Source organism: Oryzias melastigma, linkage group LG22 (genome assembly GCF_002922805.2).
Source record: "Oryzias melastigma strain HK-1 linkage group LG22, ASM292280v2, whole genome shotgun sequence".
In the NCBI taxonomy this organism is placed as follows: Eukaryota; Metazoa; Chordata; class Actinopteri; order Beloniformes; family Adrianichthyidae; genus Oryzias; species Oryzias melastigma.
This window is the reverse complement of record NC_050533.1, coordinates 25,017,120-25,041,718: the sequence shown is the minus strand read 5'-3', so window position 1 is coordinate 25,041,718 and position 24,599 is coordinate 25,017,120. Positions and strand designations below refer to the sequence as shown.

At 38.4% G+C, this 24,599-nt stretch overlaps 1 protein-coding gene across 4 annotated transcripts in view; it reads left to right on the top strand.

The window, feature by feature from the left end:
* atrn (attractin) overlaps positions 1-24,599 on the top strand; it is a 130,813-nt gene that overhangs the window by 94,608 nt on the left and 11,606 nt on the right. For all 4 annotated transcript variants that reach the window (XM_024262193.2, XM_024262268.2, XM_036210090.1 and 1 more), the window contains exon 27: positions 13,094-13,201. In XM_024262193.2, the coding sequence (XP_024117961.1) occupies positions 13,094-13,201 (108 nt within the window). The remainder of the gene's footprint in view (positions 1-13,093; positions 13,202-24,599) is intronic.

Genomic DNA, 24,599 nt, shown 5'->3' with positions numbered 1-24,599 from the left:
AAGTCGAGTCTAAAGTCGTCAAATTCATGACTCGAGTCTGACTCGAGTCCAAGTCATGTGACTCGAGTCCCCACCTCTGGTAATTACTGTAGTGAAAAAGGTCAAAGTAGCGAGAAAAGTCCTCTGACTAGTTATTCAGCTCTGGTTCAGATTGCTCAATTAATGTTTTTATTTTTGATAGAATGTTATTTCATGTTTTTGCTGCATTTGCAACTACATTAGTTTATACTAAAACCAAACCTATAACACCAACAAGCTCTGACTTATGTCACAAAAGAGTGAATAAACAAACTCAAAAAATTAAACGTCTAAAACTAAATGTTGTGTTCTCTGACCAAGAAATATATGGAATAAGGGCCAAACCGTACAGTTTTTCTGTTTCTTGGACGTGGGCCCTTTTTGGTCTCTTTAATTGTTATTGTTGTGGTATTGTATTGGGTAAGATGCAGCATATTGAGTTGCAAATCATTTCTTAAACTTTGTTTTCAGCTTTTCTCCCCCTATCTCATTGGGCTCCCAAAAGCTCATGGAATTATGTTCATGAGGCTCAACGAGGCTCAGTTCTCCCCGTCTGTAAATACCTTCTCATGCCATCTGATGCACAGGCTAAGGGTGAATAAAACTGACAGTAGTTTTGTTACCGTAGATGTGTCCTTGTGGCCTTGCCCTTGGCCTCTGCAAATCGCTGACCCACATTTTGTCTGTGGGTGTCTGTCACAAAGCCCTGTCGTCTCGCCCGTCCTCTCGTGTCTGCCCCCATCCATTCAATCGCCTGTTTGGAGAGAGAACTGAGTGACCTCTGGCCTGTGCCGTCACTGCTTGTCTCCAGCACCAACGGTCCAGACTGCTTCAGCCGCTCTAAAGAAAAACATATAAACCTCCTCCATCCTGACTATTGAATAATGCTTTAATGCCAATTAGGGCTGCCAGGATTAGTCGACTAATCAACTATTAAAATAGTTGACGACTAATTTAATGGTTATATTATATGGAGTCGGAGTGTAGTAAAGTTGAAAGTTATCGTGGCATTCTGCAAGCTTTTTAGACTATTTTGGCATTTATTAAGGTTTTTTAGGTTATTTTGGAATTTAACTAATATTTCAGTTACAAGCAAGCTCTTTTGGCTAATTTAGGATTTTTTTTTTAATTTCGGCTAATTTTGAGTTTAGCTAATATTTCAGCTACATGCTAGCTGTTTTGTCTAACTTAGGCTTTTTTGTTGTTTTTTTAGGCTAATTTTGCATTTAACTAATATTTTAGCTGGCTATCAGCTTCAGCATTTTCAGCTACTGATTTCAGTATCTTCAGCTATCGTCACTCGCATCTTCAGCTGCCAAATTCAGCTTACAGTAGCGTTATCACAGATAATGCCAGTGTGAATATATCTCATTTTTAGTTGGTTTAAAGCTGATGATGGTTAAGATGTGTGCTTTACATCCACTTTTCGCATGACCCATTTAGTCGACTAATCATAAAAAATAATCGGTGATTGGTCGACTATTAAAATAATTGTTTGTGGCAGCACTACTGCCAATGCTGAAGGAGTGTAGCAATCAACCAACTGTAATCTATTTAATTATTCTCTGTGGAACACACTCTAAGCTTTTTATTGGTTGACTAGTGAAAATATGTATAAAGTACTAATGTAGTTGTATTCTAAAAGTTAAACATTTTAATCTACATGCAAAGCCACAAGCTGATTTTCCGTTGTGCCTTGTTTGCTTGATGACGTCTAGATTTGTTTTTACATAGAGCCTGAAATGATGTAAAAACAACATAAGAGATTCTCCCACAGAACTAAACGATGAAGATCTCCCACTTCTTACAGCAGCTTTAATAAAGCGAAGACTAATGACTAATGCCGAACCACTTCTCTGTATTTATTTTTGACCACAAAGGAATAAACTTTACTGAGCAAAAGCTTTTTGAAATGATTTATTTACTCCACTACATTCACAGCTATAAACAGCTAGACGTCTTTATCATCTAAAGTACCATACAGCTCTGGCTCCTTACATTTTGTGTTTTCATCTGGACATTTTCAGAAGTTTTTTATTTTTATATTTTCTCCTTGACTATGTAATACTAACCTCAAAATAAAAGTAGAGTAACTCACTGAATAATGGAGTTGCGCACAACATAATGTAAACAACTGTAGGGTTGTTCTAGGTTTTTGTTGTTTAAGTATTTTCCCTTCCTTACTCTCAAAATACATACAGTATGCAGAAACACATAAACGTTGATCCCCCATGTGTTAGTCACCTATAAAATTAAGTTAAAAATGCAATATCCTTTTCACTAAGTCGTGTTCTCGTCGCTGTTGCACTGGTCTCTGTGTTCCAGGAGCTTTTATCACTGTGTCATCATAATTGAACGTTTAACCTTTGTGCTGTCTTATGGGATCCAGATGACCCCACTTTTAATGTAAACATGCCTAGGATAGCACAAGATTTATATCAGTATATATCAATCATTAACTTAAAATTGAGATTTACTCACAAGATGCAATATTCATTTATAATATCCATTGCTTGAATATTTCAACAAACCAATATTGTTTATTTAAAAACCTGTTCATCATACATGTAGGAAAACTAGAAATGTATACCTGTATTTAAAATAAATTTCTACCAGTGTGAACACCTTTTTGAGTGAAGGTGAAAAGTATTTAATTTGGTTAAATCAAATCAAGAATGGGGAAGTCACATCAATCCTTTGTTTAGCACACAATAAACTTGATCTTTGCCTTATCTGATGACCTCTTTACTCACGGAAAACCTCTGGGTACATTTTAATCATTTTCGGAGGATTTTAAAGCATTGGTGCTGGTTGGTGCGGGTGATTTTTTTATTTTTTTTTTGGTGGTGATAGTCTGAATAAGCTTGGATTTTTGATATTGAATATATTAATATAAATTACTTGTCTTCTATATTAATCTAAGACAAGTCCAAGTAAAACTATACTGTGGCTGTTTGAAATGCAATTACATCACTGATCTTTATAATTATACAAGTTCTCTTCCTCCCTTTCAAGCAATCTACCTGTGACTGATTATGTGATATGTGTGTATTTTATGTATTGCTTGAAATAAACCACCTCATTCATTCATTCATTCATTCATTCATTCATTCATTCATTCAATTTGCATTTTCTTTAAATTTTCTTTGACTGCAGCTCTTCAGGTACTAATAGGATTCTAGATTCAACATAGTAAACATAATTCTGGAACACAGTGAAGATGCTGAGAAGCCTGTGGGATCATCAGATTGGATCCCATCATCATCTGTAACAATGCAGCAGCATGGCCACCTTTACTCACACTCACCAGTTCCAGAAACGTATGGCAGGCTGCTAATGCAGCTGACACACGAGCTAGAAGAACAGGAGAAAAATGCTTCATTGTTATGTTTACTTTGCACCTGTTACCCTCTTTATACAAAAGCTTCTTTAAAGCTCTGTATTACAGTATTAAATCAGAATCACTCAGGGTCCCTCCTGTTCTTGAGTGTTATACATCACACTGCAAAGATTAGCTGCAAACCTCCCTGATGGTTCTTTAATACACTATTTCACTTTTAAATTACACGTGGTTGTCTTTGTATTCAGAGGAAAGAAATGAACAATTTGCATGTATTTAGCTTTTTTTTGGTTCAGTGAAAAACAGCAGGTGCATTTTATTATACAGCTGCATAAACTGAATGTTCCTCATCGGGTGTTTCTGGCAGCATCACGCATGGATTGATGGAACTGATGTTGGATGGATTGTGAGGTCCGTCACAGGATGAGATGAATGTTCTCATTAACCACTACGGTCTTTTCTGTTAGGATCTCCTTGTTAGAGTTTTAACACTTAACAGGGTTTATCCCACAGAAGACTGATCTGAAATCGTTGCAGACTGTTCTCCAATGTGTTCTCCCAATTTGGAGAAGTAATAGTAAGGCTTGGCTCATTACTGCAGTTTGATCCTGCTGAATATTATTAGCCCGGGACAAACACAGCCAGAGGACTTGTGGTAATTTCAAAAAGGAGCTGAGTTTTTATCATCAGCACAGACACCAAATACTACTGAAAAATCATTCCAAAACAATGAATCTGTTGCTGTTACTTAAATCTTGGATGCAGAAATGGCTGCAGCTATGTGGACGCCAACCGGGCGGGCAATAGCTGGCTCTGATGAAGGGGCCAAAGCTTGCATTGTCCCCTCCTGCTCTGGAGGGAGATGGATTGCTCAAGGTGACCCCAGCTGGCAGTTTGACTGCTCAGCCCCCCCCCCTGCCCTCATGCCAGCGTTGCTCATGCTCATTTATTCTGGTCTTTCGTCTTGCTAACTCCTATTCTCCTGGCAGCAAACTTGACTGTAGCTTCTTGGTTGAGAGCACCTCACCCTCGTCCCTGTTGATGTGTGGCCCCATTTCTCTGAGTTGGCGATCCTTTTCAGTGTGTAGAAGTTGGGATGCTCTTGTGTGCAAATTAGAATTATCATTAAGAAGGAAACTTCCAGACATGTCATGGAAAATCTCTTCATTACTTTAACCCTAACTCAAAGACTATAGACATACCAACATTCTCTATTCAGTTTAGGACTGAATAGAAAGAAATATTAGCCTGTAAACACCAGAAGATACCATATATACTTCGTACGGCAGGAATTTCTTATGGAAAAAGTTTTGTCTTGACTGCTATATAGATGATTGTTCACAAAGTCAACTGAAAGCCTTCAATTTTAAATTCAAAAAAGTTTGTTTAAAGAAAACTACCAATGATGGTATGTTTAAGGTCAAAATTTAAATTTGCCATATCTGAGTATGTGAATTTGGAGTATCCCTTCATTTTGGTGGGATTTTTCTTTTTTAAGCCACTCTGAAGACTAGAACAGAAATATTATATTTTTCTTATTTCTAGAAACCATATTTTGTAGATAAAACACATGTTTTAACAGAAAATAGATGCAGGCTTTAACCACAAGTGTTGCTACTATACTTTTTTACATAGAAAAATCAAACGGACTGAGCTCTGGTTTCCTCTAAGTTTCCTCGGTCTGAACAGACTCTGTGCTCGGAGTGGAACAACTGGACCAAAATCGCCACCGGAGCTGGGAATTATGGGATGTAAACAGAATAGTGGAGCAATGATGAGACACAGCTTTTCATTGAAATTTGGTCAGATAATTGTTGGTTCATTTAAAAAAACTTTTTACATAACATTGCTTCTCATACTGTTTTTCCAACAATCTACATGTCATAAACACTTCTCAGAGTACCTTTACAGCCGTCTCCTCCTCAGTTACTGCTTTGCAGCACTATACCAAAGTAACAGTAAAAAGTGTTGTACTTGATGCAGATGTTCAAAATTGGTCAACAAAATATAAAGTCTGAAAGAGCAAACCATCCCGACAAGGATTGCAAGGCGTAAGACTTTCATCTCTCGTTGCTTTTCCCACAACCTCATGATTTCAAGATTGAAGAGATCTTTAGTCACGTGGTTTTGTTGCATGCTTTAATTTCCAACAGAGATGTCCGGTTGAAAGCAGGTCCGAATACAGACCAAACTTAAGGTTGAGGATTTTTTCCAGTCTGAGTACACCCTAAGGCAAGGCCGGCCCTGGGCTTCATAGCGCCCTAGGCGAAGTGATATCTGCGTCAAAATGATTGATTATGTCAAACTTTTGAGTTATTTTATTCATGGTTTTAATTATTACTTTTAAAAATATTTTTTACACAAAAGTATTGGTGTGTTAAACTGTAAAAAAAAATAAAAAAATCATTGCAGTTGTGCTCCCTCTCCAACAGATGGCGCCTTAAGCGGCTGCCTATGCCCAGAGCCGGCCCTGCCCTGAGGCCTAAACTCATCAGGTCATTCATACTGATTCACACAGCAATTTGCAGATGGGTTATTGAATTATTGCTGTCAGAGATCTGTGGCATGTTGTGGTAGGTCAGTGAAGGTCATCATTCATCCAGGTGGTGTTGTCTTGAAGCCACTGGTCCAGTTGCCATGACTCATCTTTAAGACTTGCTGTGGTACGTTTAGCAAACCAACCAAATCAAATGGATGCCAGTCAACTAGACATGGGTCTGTACCGCTTCGGCACGGTTCAATCCTTACTGTCAAAGGCCAAACAAACTAACTTTGGCTTAAATGTTTTTGGCTCAGTAAATGATCAGTAAGGCCCTTCATTTACTTGTTTGCTGATGTTTCATGTTGACCAGCATTAAAGTCCAATGTGATTACAGATCTATCCAGGAAATGTGCAGGATCCCAGTAGAAATAGTTATCAGTGTTTTCCATGGTGAAGGTATCCAGTCTGTTGTGTAACTTGATGGTGGAAACCATTCTTGTTTTTGTTGCTCTTTGGTGTTTCTTTAAGCAAATATTGGAATAACTGTTGAGGCTTGGATTTATTATCTTTTCATTCTATATACAGGTAGTGTTGCAGCATGCAGGAAATTCTGTTGTGCAACATCTGCTGCGTTCCTGTTGTTGAGCCCTTAAATTCCCCTGTAGGTTGAACAAAGCATTGTTTTAAATTCTGAGAGATGCCTGCCTGCCTTCCCATCTCTGCCTCTCTCCTGAGGTCAGTGTTTGCTGCATGACTGCTCAGAACAAAAGGCCTACTTCTGAAGTGATCAATCCTGAAGTGAGAGGTAAGGGTAGAGGAATTGAGATGATGAACAAGAGGGAAAAGACGAGCAGCCGGCTGCGCTGAAGGTCACTTACAAAAGAAACTGTAGGAATCTCAGGAAAACATGCTGCCTGTGCAAAGGGAATGGCTTTCTAATAGTTCTTTACAGATGCGAGTCATTTAGTCTCTTGACAGGAAGCAAAGTCATCAAAATGCAGGAAAGAAAGAGGTTCTGCATAAGTGTCTGTCAGCCACCACCAAGTTTTAGAAATATAATCATCCTGAACTGAAAAGGTAAAGGATTTGCAAATACGGGGAAAAACGTCACCTGAGAATCATCTGTAGAACTTCATCATGGGGCAGTGTGCTTTGCCCTGTTTGAAAGCAGGTAAACACAGATTCAACTCAGAGTTTACAGAGTTTTCTTCAACGATGACTCAGACAATAAACACTGGAACACTTGTTAGAAGACACGAGGCAGCAGTTGGCAGATGCAATAGTGGCATAGTCTTCTGTAAGATTGATAATAGACAGGGGAAAGGTATACAGTTGGAAAAAAGATAACCTTCAGTGCATCTTAAAATGAACCTCCACTTTATTAAAAGGATATTTCTGACTGAGGTATTTCCCTTTTTCTACAGTTTGTTAAAAATTATTTCACAAATTATAGTTTTCTATGATTTTTCTAAATATTCAATGCAAATGACAGCATCATTTTCAAATTAGTAATTATTAAAGTATATATTAAAAAAAGATTATTAGAAAAATTCTAAAGAACTAAAAATGGTCATTTGTCGAATTGGCTGCATTGGGAGATCATATTTACTGAAATTTAAAGCTATTCCAATTGAAAGACATGTTCATAGGTCAAGTTCCATTTGAACACAGGACTTTTATTTTGTAGCAGCTTCACAATTCTTGCATCCATTGAACTTTTTGGAGAGTTTCTGCTTGAATGTCTCTGCAGGATTTCAGAATATTCTCCCAGATCTGCTGTTTGGATGTGAACTCTCCCCAGCCTCAGAGAAGTTTTTGTTCATTGTCCAAGACATTCAACTATTTGATACTTTTCAGCAGCAGAGATCATTTTTCTTTCCCATAGTGGTTAAAAATGTTGGTCTGTTTTAGTAGTTGTTCCTTCAATTGAACTCACCTGGAAAACTAACGACCACACGTGTCTGAAATTGATTTCTGTGATCCAAATATCCCTGAGACACAATATTTTCCATGAGTTTCATTGAAAAACAAAGAATTTGATCATTTTGAGACTTAAAAACAGTTTTCATAATAATTTGAAACTCACTGTTTGAAGGTTCTGTTGTCTCAGACTTATTTCAGCTGCCATCTTGGCTTTTCTTGCCCATCTGACTTCCATAAACCTCTTCAGCCTTTGTCCTTTGGCATTTTTTTGTTTCTTTTTCTAACCTTAAACTGCATTCTACATTTCTTTAACGAGTCTTAAAGTTTCTTCGCAGCATGAATAAGAGGTTATGCTAAAGTAAATACAAATTTGTCTTGCACTGATTTGATTTTTAAAGTTTTGAAATAATAATTATAATATAATTAATTATATATAATTATATATAATTAATAATTAATATAATAATTATATTATAATTATAATTATAATAATAATTTTATATTTCAGCTTGTCATCTTTTATTGTGACACAAACTGACACATACAGACAAGGTACGGAACTATGATGGTCTACTGTCCATCAGTGTCCTCCTCAGTATCTAAACATCTTTTACTCCGAAATGTATTCACAGTAGGACTAAAACTGTGAGTTTGGATTTCCATTTAAAGGCTATAATTAGGTATTTTAATAAATGCAAATGTAGAACCTTACAGATTAGATTGTAGCAGATTTACTTTTTGTGGAATGTATTCTCATTTTTAGGCTGAAGAAAAACTTGGTGCCACCGAAAATTAGATGGATTTACTGTTTAACTGTCCACTTCTTGTCAAATCTTTTTTTTTTTTGGCATGCCTAAACATGGTCATATTTTTTGTGGTATATATTAGGGTGTGTATGTTACAACTTTTCTGCTTGTCATTGATACGTCCTAATTGTTTGCAATTAAAAAAAGAAGACTCTTCAGTCCTATAATTTTTATGCTGTTCTTCAGATATTTCCAGAGTTTTACTAGTTTTATATAAATCACCTCAGTTTGAGAAAACTTCAGACTTCACTGTCCTGGACAAACACATTCTCTACATGCGTTTGTTTGCGTTTGTTCCGCCGTGGTCACTTATTCCACTCACTGAGAGCTTTAAAAGGACTCAAAGCCAGTTTGCGAAGCCGGCAGCTTGCACTGTAACTCCTCCGGTGTGTGGTTATCCGTGGAGTGCTGAATGCAGTACAGCAGCTGCCTACTCACAGCATGGCATGCAGGGCTTTGTGGGAAATGTACAATATGTTTCTTTAGGAGTGCTTCCTGCTCCTCAGCTGCTGCCGCCTTCTGAGAAAGAATATATTATGGAAAGAAGTCTTCCTCTGTGTTTGTGAATGTACGGTTGGATGTCTGAGGTGACTCAACTTCTTCGTAACACAATCATCTAAAACCTTGTGGTTCAATAATCCATATACATTTGAAATGTGATGTTCTGACTCCTTCCTATTATAGATATTCTCTATTGACATCAGTGGTTTTCAGTCGTGGTCCTGACAGTCTACTGAGTCAACCAAGTTGAACTGTTTCTGTTATCTTAATTATTAAGATATAATATTAATATTTGATTACATTTTTCCCCTGTATTTACTCAAAGATTAATCACATGTGTTAGTGTTTACAAGAATATATATTTTTTGTATTGTTGCAGTGATTCAAATCTTTTGTGCTTTGATCTATTACTGTTTACCTCCTTATCCACTCAGAGTTTGGAGACCGTGTTTTATTTTATTAGTAGCTATAATTTAAGCTTTTCTACTTTTCTATTGGAGCAGTTTATTTTTGGTTGATTTGAGTGTAATTTTAAGTGCAGCTTTGTGATGTCTCTGCTTACTGCAGAAAGTGTCTTCACTGGAGATGAGCTGGAACACTTTACCCGCTGAACCTCTCACTGCTTTGTATTAATTACTACCAGCTATGAGAAGCAGCTTCAGCTCCAAGTGGACTAAAAGCTTCTGAGCTCCAAAGATCAGATTCAAAGTATTTTAGAAGAATAACATTTTTTTTGTACTTTTACTTTTTAAACTTTCCTATTTGTGTTCCATAATAATAATGTTGGTTAATCTCCTTATTTAAAAAAAAAAAAAACCTGTGGTGGTGGTATTATGATTAGTGGTTGCTTTAGTGAGACATCGTGGTGTGTTTAATCATCAGTGAAAGGGATCTGCTCAAAGGAGTTTATTTGTGGTCGTACTGCCACGTAACAGGATTTGATTTTTTTCTCTGTCAAGTGATGATCTAATGCAGGGGTGTCGAACTCAATCACACAACAGGCCAAAGCACACCTTTGGTCGCGGGCCGAACAGAATAAACATTTATTGAACACTCTAAAACTACATTTTTAAACTATAAAACCTTAACTTTTTAACATAATTTTTAACTTTATTTTAGGTTTTTAAAAAGTCGCTTAAGCAAAGTCCTTGAGTTGTTCAGGCTTTAAGAATCCCATGGATGGTGGATTGCTGATCAGTCAAACACTAAACATGAAAAGTGACTCCCAACTAATAAAACAATTAGCTTCTTGTCCAGCTCTTTCAGCTCAGAGATGTTTCACAAAAAACAACAGTACAAATCTCCAGAGTGTGTTTTTGTCCAGCAAAGAGACAATCTGTGGAATTGAACTCAGGTCAGTTTGGACTCTACAGAGAGCCGCTCCGTTAAAGCCTGTTAAGGATATCCTTATGAGGTGTCATGTTTGGATGGAGGGCGCTAACATGTCAATAAGCTCATTCAGCAGCCTCGTGGGGGTTGAAAGCACTCTGCGGATTAATTCAAAGCTGCCCCATGGGCTCCCGCCACACAGAAATCCGGTTTTATTGTGTCCTCTGTTGGTTCCTTTTGTCTCAGATCTCCTCCTCATCGTCACCGCCAACGTCTTCCTCTGCCCTGAAAATCCTTACTCTCTTGTCCATTCTGTGCTCCTTCCTTCATTTTTCCTTTTCTCTCACCCACCTCTACTTTAAACAAGGTTTGTAGGAATTAAGAGCAAATGCGGCTCAGGTGTGTTTGCAGTTGTGGAAGGATTCAAGGGTCTTTGCTGTCATTTCACCAACAGGTGAAACAGAATCAGTCTCTGTGGTCGGCAATTACAGAGCAATAAATATTCGAAAAATAAATAAAACCAAAATAAATTTTATGTAAAAATATACTAATAAAAAGTAGAGATCATTAGATTATTCAAACTAGTTTGACGTTGATTCTGACAAATCATATAAAGGATTGTTAACTGTGGGAGAATGCAGGAGTTCATCAGCAAAACTGTAGACTGTGATGTAAAACTGTAGACTGTGATGTAAAACTGTAGACTGTGATTGGAGGTTTTCTCAGTGAATTCTGTTGTCTTCAGAAAAACCTATAAAACCAACATAATCTCATCCCGAGTCATCACATATTGTTGTTCGGTTAATGACCTTTCTGCGTCACTTTTTGACTCTTTGGGTGTCCCCAACTTGACATTTTTTTACATGCTGGCTGTTCGTAAAATCAAGGGTTTGCAACCCTCAATATAGAGTACCAGACACATACTGGTCCACGGACTACTGGTTCACGTCCGGTTTGCATCCAGTACCACGTCTTGGATCGGTTTGGGTCCTGTTCCGCATCTGGACCAGTGTCGGGTTAGGGTACTGGTACTGGGTTTTGGGGTCCCCTGAGTTATCGAGAACAGCCAGTACATCAATTTATGTTTATTATTTAAAAAAAAAAAAAACATGAACGCAAATGAACACAAATCCAAATTTCTTAAAAGCTAAAGTAAGGCCCAATCCAAATTCTTCCCTTCTCCCTTCCCCTCCATTTAAAGGGGCAGCTTAATTTCTAGTGAGTATGCTCTGAACCACAGACATTTACATTTTACGTATATTCCAGCGCTGGAAGCTCCGCACTAACGCTAGCGGACCGGCGATTATTGGTGACGTCATCGAACGAAAGTGACATCTGAAATATGAGACACATTATTTTTTCATAACTCTCCGTTTGGAGGGATAAATGAAGGGGAAGGGAGAAGGGAAGAATTTGTATCGGGCCGTAGACTATGCAGCTCCTTCTAGACTTTGATCAGTAGAAATCGAGCCCAAATGGCTCTTTTACTGTTAAAGGTTGCCGACTCCTGACTTAGAGCAACCGCTCCGTACTGACAACGTCTGGCTCCAACATGGAGGTGTCTGTTTACCTGAAACCATGACTAATTGACTTAATTTTGTTGGACCTTGAAGTAAACCCTTTTCTGTGGGGGACATCACACTCACTCACTCCAGTTCTTTTACACAGTCAAAGGCTGGATTTAGGCGATTTTGGGTAACTAGGTTCAGCTCATCTGCTCTGCCTTTAAATCGGGGTGTACATAAAAAAAAAATGACCACCTGGAGACACCCAAATTGTCAAAAAGTGGCACGGAGCGGCCCTTAACTAAACGTCAATGTGTGACGAGTTGGGGATGAAAATGTGTTGGAAAATAGTTTCAGTCTATGAATAATTTCAATAATTCCTTCTTAACCCTTGTACTATCCTAGGCATTTTTATAAAAGTGGGCTCACCTGGACCCCACAAGACAGCACACCGAACTTTTTTTTTCAGAGATTTTTTTATTTTCACCGGTTTCCGTGGCGGACAAAAAATCCTGTCCACCTTTGTCATGGAAGGGATCACACATCAATGTAAGGGTGGGGGTCATCTGGACCCCGTAAGAGAGCACGAGGGTTAAACAGGTGGAAACAATTGACTATTCCTGACTTGTTTGAGTTCTTTGCTGGTATTAAATTTGGTCTGATGCTAATCTGAAATAGTAACTGTCCAAACTTCTAATGTTTCTTATTAATCCCTTCCACAATAGATTTTTACAAATAAACACTGAACTGTGCATAAAAATGCAATATTTTAGCGTGCCTGGAGTGCAGTCTTCATCAACTCGTTCTTAAAGTGTGACCTTTATGATGAAGAGTTGAAAGAGGGTAACCATGACATGGAATTGTGCAGAAGTTGAACATTGTTGTAGTATTCTTGGGTCCATTTTATTTAAAGTTCCTTCAGCTGAACTTCACATGAGTGTGCAGATGTAATAGAAAACGTTGCTGCCTCTGAAAACTGTTTGTACATGAGAATTGATTGGTTTCATTAAAGGCGCTCTGCAGGAGGGACTTTTCATCATCCGTCCCGAGGACAGTTTGACACTTTTTCCTTCCCCCATCTGTCTCATTTTGATCTTTAAAAAGCAGTAAAATATCATCTTTATGGGGAGAGGGGAGACTGTATATTCATTATTTACATGTCGCTGACCTTCACTCTCTTTTTTTCTAGCAACTGCTGAGGGAGATGCAGCAGATGGCCAGCCGGCCTTTTGCCACCATCAACGTGGCTTTAGAGACGGACGAAGAGCCGCCTGACCTGATCGGAGGAAACGTCAAGGTGAGCACAACCTTTTCTCAAAGAACTCTCAGCAGACCCCCGAGATGGACCTTTTGTGTGGGCTGACAGGACGGCAGGCGGCAAAACTCTATCCATCACTGCCACTGCTGCTCATCTTCTCTCCAGCCAGAGCTTTGTCTTCTGCCTCCTGGCTTCAGTTTGATAACGCTCTGCTGAGCTGATAGATATTTCTCCAGTTCTCTGCTCTGTGTCATTTTTACTTCAATTTGTTTCACTACAGTTTAAAATCCACATTCAGTTGTGGAGTCTTATTGACTGGCGCCTCGTCTCAAATGTGTTTTCACTGCTGTACTCCTGTGCTGGCCAATATTCTGACCTTAAAACATGCACATTTTCACGTTGGCTGCAGAATTAAAACTCCTGACGACGTTTGCGACAGAAGCAAAAAGAGAAACGAGACGCTGGAAAATACCTTGAAAGAGTTCAGGAGAGTGTGTTCCTCACTACCACATTCTTTCCATCTTCTGATAGGCTGCACACACCTGATCAGGAAATCAGCAGAAATACCTGCAAAGCATGTCAGTGAGAGTACAGTGAAGTTTGTGCTTCTTACTAAATCAATGAAAAGTCTTTTTCACCGTTCTGTTTATTCAGTCAGCACAGTCGATCAGGTGTGAATGAACTGAACTCTAAATCCATTTCAGAGGTTTGACAGTGAGTTCACTTGTTAGGGAGATCAGTAATGAGTTCTGAAGAAAGACTGGAAAGAGTCAAAGCTGACTCAAACAAACTTGGTACACAGTGTTCCCTCGTTTTATCAAGGTTCTTCCTTTATGGTCTCGTTTCACAGATTTTCTTCAGTGCAATTTTAAAGGCTTTTTTTGTTCTGCATTATTTACTGTCCAGTGTGTTCTGCATCCTGATTGGCTGTAAATTTTGCCTATCAATCTCCGTACAGGAAGTGTTCAGTTTGACAAATTTACACAAATCTACAATCAGTCAGATCTTTGTTTTTTATTCATTGATTCTGGAATTATTTCTATAAAAAATTTGATGTTTCAGAGTTTAAAAAAGAGAAAAAAGAGTGAAATTGTTCTCATGTCTAAGAAAAATGTTAGTGCTGTCATGTGAATGATTTTTAGTGCAGTTAATTAATTGTGACCTGTAATGAATTGATCAATTTAACTGATTTTAATCGCAAATATTTAAACCTAATATTTGCTGTAAAACGCATGATTTTGATACTTTTTCATTTAAATTCATGACATTGTGGCACAGAAAAGGATAAAATAAAAATTGCAGCTTTACAAGGTCAACCTTTACTTTAACACCAACAAGGGGTCCTTTTTGCACCTATCACCACTGAACTCCATGTCGTGGTGAGTTCAGGGGCAAAAAGACATCAATAAATAAATGTTTTTTTTATTGACTATTTAAAACGGGTAAAGTGAAATTGGAAAAACAAAAAAAAAAAAACAAAAAAAAAAGCAAAATCTAGTACGTGTGCAGAAGTTATCTTGATCGGTTTGATTAAAACAATAATTATATTACTTAAAGGCTTTCCAAATTCTGTAAAAATAGCAATACTTGAGCATAAGAAAACTTGTTGTCCATTTCATTTATTTATTTGAAAAATTGTCTGTCGGCCACCCAACCCACACTCAGAAACATCTGTATCTGTATTGTAACCATATCAGTCAATCCATACTTTTTACAATCTCAAGCAATTAAGAAGAAACAAACAAAACAAAAAAACGCAAGAAATAGTAAATATGGTAAATAGTATATACTTGTACAGCACTTTTCTATCTTCCTTGAAGGCCCAAAGCGCTTTACAGTCACAGACCCATTCACACGTTCAAACACTGCTCCAGAACACTGGCACCAACCTTCCACCAGAGGCAAAGAACCAAACGTCTGGTCCAGAGTGTTCAAACTTAACACATAAAAACAGTAGGAAACCTTTCCCCTGGCAATTCAAAGAATATTGATCACAAACATCTCATTAATCATAATTCATGTTGACATACCTCATTCCACAGTTTACAGTTCCATATGATCATATCTCCAAATACCTCTTTAAATTATTATAGCAACCACCTCATCAGGCTTTATCCCTTACATGATGGATCATAGCTGTGGTGTTATGGGCTTTTTTGCTTTAGTTCTATGAAGAACTACAAAGTCGCTCATTGATGACATCACAGCAGCAACGCGGCTCGTGCCGTGTTCACAGATACCAAGACATTGGGAGCAATGTCACAGGCGTTTTCAGTGGAGTTAAAGTCAAACATTCATGCTAGTAAACATTTGGGCTATTGTTTTCTATCTTTGAAAACACAACTATAGATAAAAAAATAGATTAACGCATAAAAAATGCTAATCTGTGTGTAATTATTTAATTGCGATTAACGTGATCATTTGACACCCATGTGGGTGACCATGTGGAAATTGAGCCACAAAAAAAACAGTTTTTAGTCTTCCAACATAACAAATGCCAACTTAGGAATGGGCCCAAAATAAAATGGGGTCAACTTTAGAAAGTGTAACTAATGAAATCCCAAACAAATTCTCCAAACAGGTGAACAAAATAATTACCCCCCACCCGGCAGGAAGCACTAGGGGGGTTAAACTGGCTGATCAGAGGGAGGTTACTACACATAAACACTTAAACACATTAAACAAAGGGACAAATTAATAGTATTTTGACATTAAATTAAACTACAAATCAAAATATCTATGAAAGGAATGAACTTAATTCATCTTTTGGGCAGGGGATCCAGCCATCACACCCCTACTAAATATGTAGTGAGAGCATTTAACGATCTTAAATAACACATAATCTACTTTGCAGATTTGGTCTTTTGCGGGATATTTATGATACATAACCCCTGCAATAAACAAGGGAACACTATAGCTGTAGCTCCCCACATGTGCTTTCTCTGTGCCTTAATGAAATCAGCAGAATGCCTCAGAACAGTCTGTCAGTGTAAATGTCCCTAATGAAGACGAGTGACACATCGTATTTACAAAAACCTCAAAACAGCAGTTCAATTTATGGAAATAGTTCCAGTTCTGCCTTCTGTGGACCAACATCTGTTTTTTCACTCCAATCAAAGCGAAAAAGTTGTGTTTTTAAAATGTGTCTAAGAAGATGGTGTTCACTATAAAGTAGGAGATAAAGTGTGAAATGTGTTTTTTTAAAGGTGAAGGTCAAGCTGAGGCTGTGACGGTGTTGGATGACTTTACTGACAGAAGATAAAGACAGTAAAGCAGATTTAGCTGCAGATTCTGAGCACAGAGGCAGCAGTAAAGAGGCTTTATACGGAAGAGTTGTGCAGAGTTATAGGAATTGCGTTTGAGAATTAAAGGCGTGCGCAGCCGCAGGCAGCCGTACCTGTGACTGTGCCCCGTGTGATGAATGGCCCCCGAATGCAGATGCCGTGCAGAATTATAGGGCTGTTTGGGTGAGCTGGCTCCAGGGCCCCGGCTATGACAGGGTCCATGCATCTCTGAGGACTCGGCTCACAAGCACAAGGTTACTGTCCCAGCAAAGGCTGCAGGGCTGCTCAGGAAGATCAGCAGCCAGTCCAGTCTGCTCCTGAACACACGTTTCCTTTTTACATCCATGCTCTTCTGGTGCTTGTAAATGTTCTGCCTACCTGCACTCGTTTTTCTTTCCCTGTGCATTTGCGGGTTTCAGTTTCTGCGTTCTCTGTTGTTTAGACTGTTCTCTGTGGATGAGATTCTTCTGCTGTTTCTCCATGGTTACTATACCACACTGACTCTTTCTTTGTCATTTGCTTGGACCTGTTTTTGGTGCATGTTGGTGAGCTGTTTGTTATGCGTCTGTCCAGCTCTGCCCTCTGTCTGCAGAGGCACACAAGCAAATGTATGGTTTTAAATTTCCGCCAAAAGTCTCCCAGGAGCGTAGGCCAAACTCTGTGCTCGCAATAATCGTAGTCCACACACGTGTAACACCCATCCCATGTAGCTATTTATTATTCTTCACTTATTGGCAACAATACTATGGGTGGGGTCCTGGGTAATTTCTATTTAAACTTTAATATGACAAACAGGAGATACAAGTTAAATTTCCAAATTATAAAGGATTTTAGACTAATTTAAATTTATGGGTAATAGAATTTGCGGTGCCTCCACTTAGCAGGAAAAAACAAAAGAGCTCATTTAAATTTAACTTCCTACTAAGAAAAATTAGTTTTGTATACAATTGACTTTTCTTTTTGCAAAAATGAAATAAATGGAATACAACACAGTCTTGATTAAAATAAATAGTAAAACTTTAGTGCAATGTAATAAACAAAAATATGATTCCGCATTTGTTCACAATTCAATTACATAGATAGGCTTTTCAGTTCTTAGTGAGTCTGTTAAAGTTGCAGGCCTGAATCGTTGCTTGGGATCGTTGTGGCCTGAAACAAAATGGCCCTTTCACTTGCAAAGCAAGCAGATCAAATAAAACATGTGCACGTACTCACGAATCCTTCAACTTAATGGATGGAAGACTGTAGATGTTCAGATGGGTTTCGCACGTGGTTAGCAGAGCTGGACGGGAACAGGAGTCGGCATGGAAGGACAGGCCCTCTTCTGGTTAGCAGCCCGAATCTTTTATGGAGTACTTCAAAGTTCACCAACAGGGTCCAAAGAGACTGGATTCCTCTGGTCCACTGTATAAAAGTGTCTTTTAGTCTCCCAAAAAAAATTACATTTCAAGTTTTACATACTTAACATATGACACTTGCTTCAAAAATTAGCTTCACTGCTAGCGCGCTAATGCTATGCACAATTAGCGTACATATTCTCAGTCAAATGCATGATTTACACACATCGTAACAAGCTCAGACATATAGTACTTACATGTACCGTGTTTCCACAACAAAGTAAGTAGACTCAGCATCAACTTATTATAGTTTGGACACAAACTTGGTCACCGTTGATCGGCTTCCTACTCCTTCGCGCGTCTTTCTGTTTCTCCTGCTACGTGAGACCTAAGCTCACTAAGCACACACCTCATCACTTCTGATTGGACAGAGCAATCACTTCATCCAATAAGCATCCAGAACCGAAAGATTGACATAAACATGTTAGGTAGAGAAACAATATACAGGTGCCATGAGATTTCAACGAAAACAAACTTGATAAAGAAACAAGAATCCACAGAAAATAAAAGAAACAGTTTAAATACTGTTAACAAATGTTTTCCCTTTTTAAAACGAACTTATTTATTAATCTTGCAACTTTACATTTAAATGAACAATAACTTATTTAACCATTAGCGAATATTTTTAACAATATTGCCTGTTTTTAATAAATCACCTTTCAAAATGAGGGGTTACTTTTGATTAATTGTTTTATAATTCTTAGTCTGAAAGTTAACTTTTAGACGAGGCTACACACGTAAATAAACGTACTCCACACGTGCAATAAACGTACTCCACGTGTGCTATAAACCTACTCCACGTGCACAATAAACGTATTCCACGTGCACAATAAACGTATTCCACGTGCACAATAAACGTATTCCACGCGCGCAGTAAACTCACTCCATGCGGGCAATAAATGTACTCCACGTGCAATACAAATACTCCATGCGCGCAGTAAACTTACCCCACGTAGGCGATAAACGTACTCACTGCGGACTATAAACATACTCTGCGCAGGCAATAAACATGTTCCACGCACGCAAAAAACATACTCCATACCAGCAATAAACGTACTCCACGCGGGCAGTAAACATACTCCACGCACGTGGGGGGGTCATCTGGACCCCATAAGAGAGCACGAAGGTTGAAACTTTAATTGGAACACCAAGAATTTATCTGTTTCTCTATAATAGTTTAGAAAATGATAGTTATATATAATACTGTTTTTTTTATTTTTTTGCTTATTTTACTTTGGAAAACCGAATGATACACAGATCTAGTTATGGCATCAGTATTACCCTAGCAACGGTAACGGGGGAGCTAATAGAAAAGGGGCTAATCCCATCCAGGTTTTAATTCTGTTTTGTTTTTTTTACACAAACTCAGGTTGGAGTTGTTCCACGAGTGCGTAGGACTACAGGATCGCATGGAGTTTGATTTACTCTCATAAGGGACTTTTGGCTCAAATTTAACTCCATACAAGCAGCAGTCTTAAATACACAACTGTAGTCGTCAGACGTTTATGGGGTTTTCTTCACATATATTTACTTATATGTGAACTACTTATTCCAAAATTGTGTTTGTAAAGAATTCATGTGTTGATCTTAAACACATGGACGTTTGCTCACAGGTGGAGCAGAGAAACAGCGTCAGTCAGGCGGTTTTATGGTTCTGTTTTTTGTCTGATCTCTGCTGCGCTGGCTTTTGCTCCTCCTTTTTTTTCATCATCTTGTTTTACTGTTTGCTTTTTTCTTTGTTTTACAGCTCAGTGCTGTTTGCTCTCCACGTTCTTGCTTTGTGTTATATTTTTTTCTTTTTATGGTTCTTCACTCATTTTTCTTTGGGAATTTTTCTGCTTATCTTGTTTTTTTTTCTTTGTCCTGAATGCATCACTTTTTTTCTGTATAGATGTTTTTTTTCCCATTCAGTTTTTACCTGTTTTTTTTCCTCTATTAGAATATTTTTAACTTTTCTCTCTTTTTTTCACTTCTCTTTATCTCTGCTCCTGTTGTCATGTCTAACATCCTTTCTTTACTGTGGTGTTCTGTAATTTACCAGCCTTTTCACTGATCTTATTATCTGTCTGCTCTTTTTCATGGGCCTTATCTGCTGCTTCTCTCAGTGTTTTCTGTGCTCTGCCATGTTCTGTTTGTGTGGATGTGTACATGTTGTGTCAGACAAAGCAAAGATGCAGCTTGCTGTTGAATTGCACCACCTTCTCCTGGCTCTCCATCTTTGCATTACTTTTTCTCCTCCGGTCTCCCTTTGTTCCATTCTTCCCGGTCTGCTCTCCACCTCTCCATCAGAGTAGGAGCAGCCCTGGAGCAAAGATCCAATTTAGATCTTCCTCCTCAGTCCTCTTCGCCTTCACCTGCTCCGACTCTTGGAGCACACTGTCCTATCTTATCCCGGCTCAGACAGGAAATTCTGCACAGGTACTGTCCCTTGTTTCGCTTCTGTTTCTCCTTTTTTTATCAGAGGCCCGCAGTTTTGTATTAAGACCTGCAATCTATGTGCATAGGACCACACACAGGGCAACAGCAATGATTCAAGTTGTTTATAGTCTCAATGGGAAGTCCAAACTGGCTCTGCTGATGAGATATATTCGGTTGGTTCCTGCCAAATGGGGCCTGCAGCACCTGCTGATGTGAGGCGAGCAGGCTTCACTTTGATCAGACATCAGGCTGTAAGCACCTGCACTTTAAATGAATGACTTTAAGGATTTGTCCAGTTCTGTTTTAATTACATAAGAATCCTCAAAAAGACATAATTTATGGTTGTTTCTGTTGAATGGAGCCCCTCACTTCTGGTAACTTTGAGCCTTTTCTTTCTGTGACACCAATGACCCCGTATTCTCTTTTTATATCATCACTTCTTCTATCATGGTGAAGGCTTCTTCACACTGTAAGTGTTTTCTTGTGTCTCTGCAGCGTTACTTGTTCGCCTGGTGAGGAGAATTCAGGAACTGTTTTTATAGAAGTAGATGAAGTTATAGTTGGATGCTCGCTTGAAAAGAGGTTTGCAGAAGCCACCAGTGACTCAGTTTTCATGAATAATTTCTGCTTCAACCAACAAGCAGAAAGGTGCTGGAAGATAAAGTGGAGCTATTCTTATTTGTTTATTGAGAATGTTTTGCCTGTTTTAGCTCAAAAAGCTTTTTTTTTTTTTTTTTTTTTAAAGCAGGAACTTTGTATCCTCTTCATTTAAAGAACTGCATGTACTGGAAATTAAGCACAGTTTCCTAAAACAAGCATACATTTGATTCACTAAAGTCTCGGATCTGGCTCATTCATGAAGTCAAGTTAGCTTTTCCTTTGTTTTCCTTGCTGATCCCACTCTGAATATCAGGCTAATTTTGTGTCCTAAATACTAAAAATGCAATTTTAAGCCTAATATTCTTTATACATGTCCTCCATAAAAACATGCTAAAAACACAGAAATCTCAATCTTTTTGGTTGGTCTTTTTTGTGTTTTTAACACATTCTCGTATCATCTTTCTCAAAAAAGAGAACCTACATAAAATAATTTTCAGTTAAAACTGCGTTTCTGAGTATTTCTTAATTCAAATCGTGTTGGATCAGAAAACCATATGCTACAAAAACCTGGGGCTAATATTAATGATGCAATTGCTGACTGTTGATTAGTTTATAGTGGGTTTTTTTGTGCCGCTGGGCATAAAATATGTCTTGAAGAGCCCATACCATGATTTTTTTAAGTTATTCAGTGTAAACTATATCCATATATATGATCATATATTACCTCCAGAACACTTAAAAAAACAAATTATTTATGAAATACGAGTTATTTTTGTGGACTCTTTTCATAGATGGAAGTAAAACGACTCGATTTCTGAGGCTCCGCCTTTAACTCGTTGTGAGTGCCACCCGCTTCATGACGTAGACCTAGAGCTGGCCCACAACACAAAAACATCACATTTTGTTAAAAAAATATTGATGTACATACTGTGCAGCTCGGACTTTTACGATATTTTTCGCTATATTTTCAAGAATTAAAGCAATTAGTCTTAAGTAAAACACCAATGGGAACGATTTTACCAAAGTGAAATATATGGTTGGAGTGGGACTTTTTTTGTAATCATTTTTTTTCTTAAACTAACAAATTTTATTACATTTTCAAATCATTTCATTTCTTACACATTAGTCAGTTTAGTGTTTTTTGCGACCATTCTGTTTTTTTTTTCCAGCAAACAGAAAGGAAACCATCAATGTTCTTACATGTGAAAAAAACCCCAAAGACGTGTTTACGTGGTAAGCTTCTATTGTAGCTGGTCCTGTTGGAGCTTTGAGCTGTCGGAGTCTGAATCGTGTGATGGGATTTGCAAATGAAGAAAAACATGGCACTCCATTGTTCGTGCTTCAACTACACTCCGTGTTCCTGGACATCAAAAGAGGCAGCACATTTACTGATTACTATAAACCCAGAGCTGTGCTTGCTTTAAAGACCTTTTTATTCATGTAAAAGTTTCTTGTTTTTTTCTGCATTTGCTGCTTCACTGCCGTGTTTGCTTTTGAAGTCAGTTCAGATGTGAGGCAGTTGTGAACAACAGCAGCTTAAGGTTTGGTTAAATGTTCATTCCTGTACAGACTGAGGTCAAATTGCAAATGTCAGTAATTTCTGTGGATTATATTTATAAAAAAAAGCTGTTGTCTGATATTCAGGTTTTTGATACTCGCATTAAAAAAAGAATCCCACATGCTGTTGTATCCTGGTGTGAGTTAGGCCTTTGGTAAAAAGGAATCAAAGAGTTATTCCTGCAGGGCTGCGCAGTGGTGAAGTGGTTAGCGCTCTTGTTTCACAGAGAGAAGGCCTTGGTTCGAATCCCAGCTGACCGTTCTGTGTAGAGTTTCAGCAGGTTTGGAAAAAGGATGGATGTTCATGCAGGTAAAATGGAAAGACTTGTGAACTAAACAACTCTGTAAAGAGTTTTGCTTTTGGGGGGGTTGTGCAGATGGCCCTGGACCACCTCTGGGGTTGGTGGTCAGCATTGCTCGGGACTTTTGTGTCTCTTGCTATCAGCACTAGCATCATCAGCAGCCACATCCCACTTACAGCATTCACACTAGCATTAATTCAGGTAATGCTATATATCTACTTTGTAAAATGTTTGAGTTAATTTTTCTATGGAGATTACAGAAATTAATTATTTAAAATTTGTGTGGCTCTCTGGAAAACCAACCCCAGCCCCACATCAGAGAAGAAAACAGTTATGTTCCCCTTACAAGAAAATGTTTGGGGACCCCTGCTCTAAATGAGCGCAAAGAAACACACAAATCTAAAAGTATCGAACCATCCATTTTCTGTTTCGGTTCTACCTATCTACCCGGAACCTTTCATTAGTTGTTTGTCAGTTTCTTCAGATGCTGAGGTTCCAGGAAAGAGGCTTATGGAGGAAGACCAAAGAAGAGGTTCACAGATGTTTTTAACAGCTAATGAAAATACCATTTATCTTTGACAAACACAGACCAGCATTTCTTCCATCCCAGACAGAATAGTGATGGTAAATGGGTTAATTTTGAAATGTCGGTCAAGAAATGCAAACAACACCATTCTCCAATATGTTTGGAGTCCAACCCCAAATGTGGTGCAGAGGGATCTTAAAGGGTTCTGGATACCATTAGAGACCGGCGTCTAAAGTAACAAACACCTGTCAGACCTGCCGTTTATTGTAGACCAGCGTCAATAAGAGATCGGTCACAATTGGAAGATCTACTGTAAAGGTGAAGGCTGATTGGTGGAAGTTTGGAGAATGCTGCGTTGATCCTGAGGAGAACAGCCATACGACAAAGAAGAAGATTGTTGTTTTCATTGCAAAGAGGTCAGTTTGTCTTAATGGTTGATACAGGTGACCAACTGAATTTATCGAAGTCTTCAATATAATTCCAATACTGAGCAAACTCTCTATACCTGTAAGAAAAGACACAGCCCTTCAGCTGAACCTGAATCTGTAAGGACAGTGATCTACTGTTGGGATCAGAAAGGAGAAACAATACAACAACACAAAACACAGGCATTTGACAAGAACTAGTCGCTGACTGTGACACAAGATTCAGAGAGTTTCTGAAGTATTTCTGACGAGTATTGAGGAGGAGTGGTAATGTGCAGGCTTGTTCTGTCTTTACACGGCCAAGATGGTCTGTGGACCAGTTTATGCATGAGAAACACCAAATCTACAACAGAAAATTCAGAACCTGATTTAACTCAAATATTCTGGTTGGAAAAATGCTTATAAGTTATTGACCAATGAACTAGAACTAATTTAAAGAATCGTCCAGCATCTGAGAAATTGATGCCATAGCTATCGACCACAAAAGTACTAAGCTGTTGTTACCAGAAGTTACTGCTCCTTTGTTCCTCTTTTCACAGGCAAAAAGGGGTTTTATCAACTCTCTGAGGTTGTACTTCCCGAAGACCAAGACTTAGAAATGTAAAGTGATTTCTACGGTGGAAAACAAACAACAAAAACAAAACAAGAGGGGGCAGAAAGTGAGCAAAAAAAGTAGCTAAAGAAAAAGTCAAAGTTTGCTTTCTGGTGACAGCTACTCAGCTGCAGAGCAAGCATAGATAAAGGCTGTGCATGAAAGCGGAGCAGCGTGTGGCCTTTTTATACGCCTGCATCAGAGGGACACCGACCGGCATGAAGGGCTAATTACTGAACGTCTTTAACGAAACCTCGTGTTGCTCTGCCTGGCCAGTTTAGATAAGTCTCCAGAGAGGTGTTGTTGTGTGTGTGTGTGTGTGGGGGGGGGGGGGGG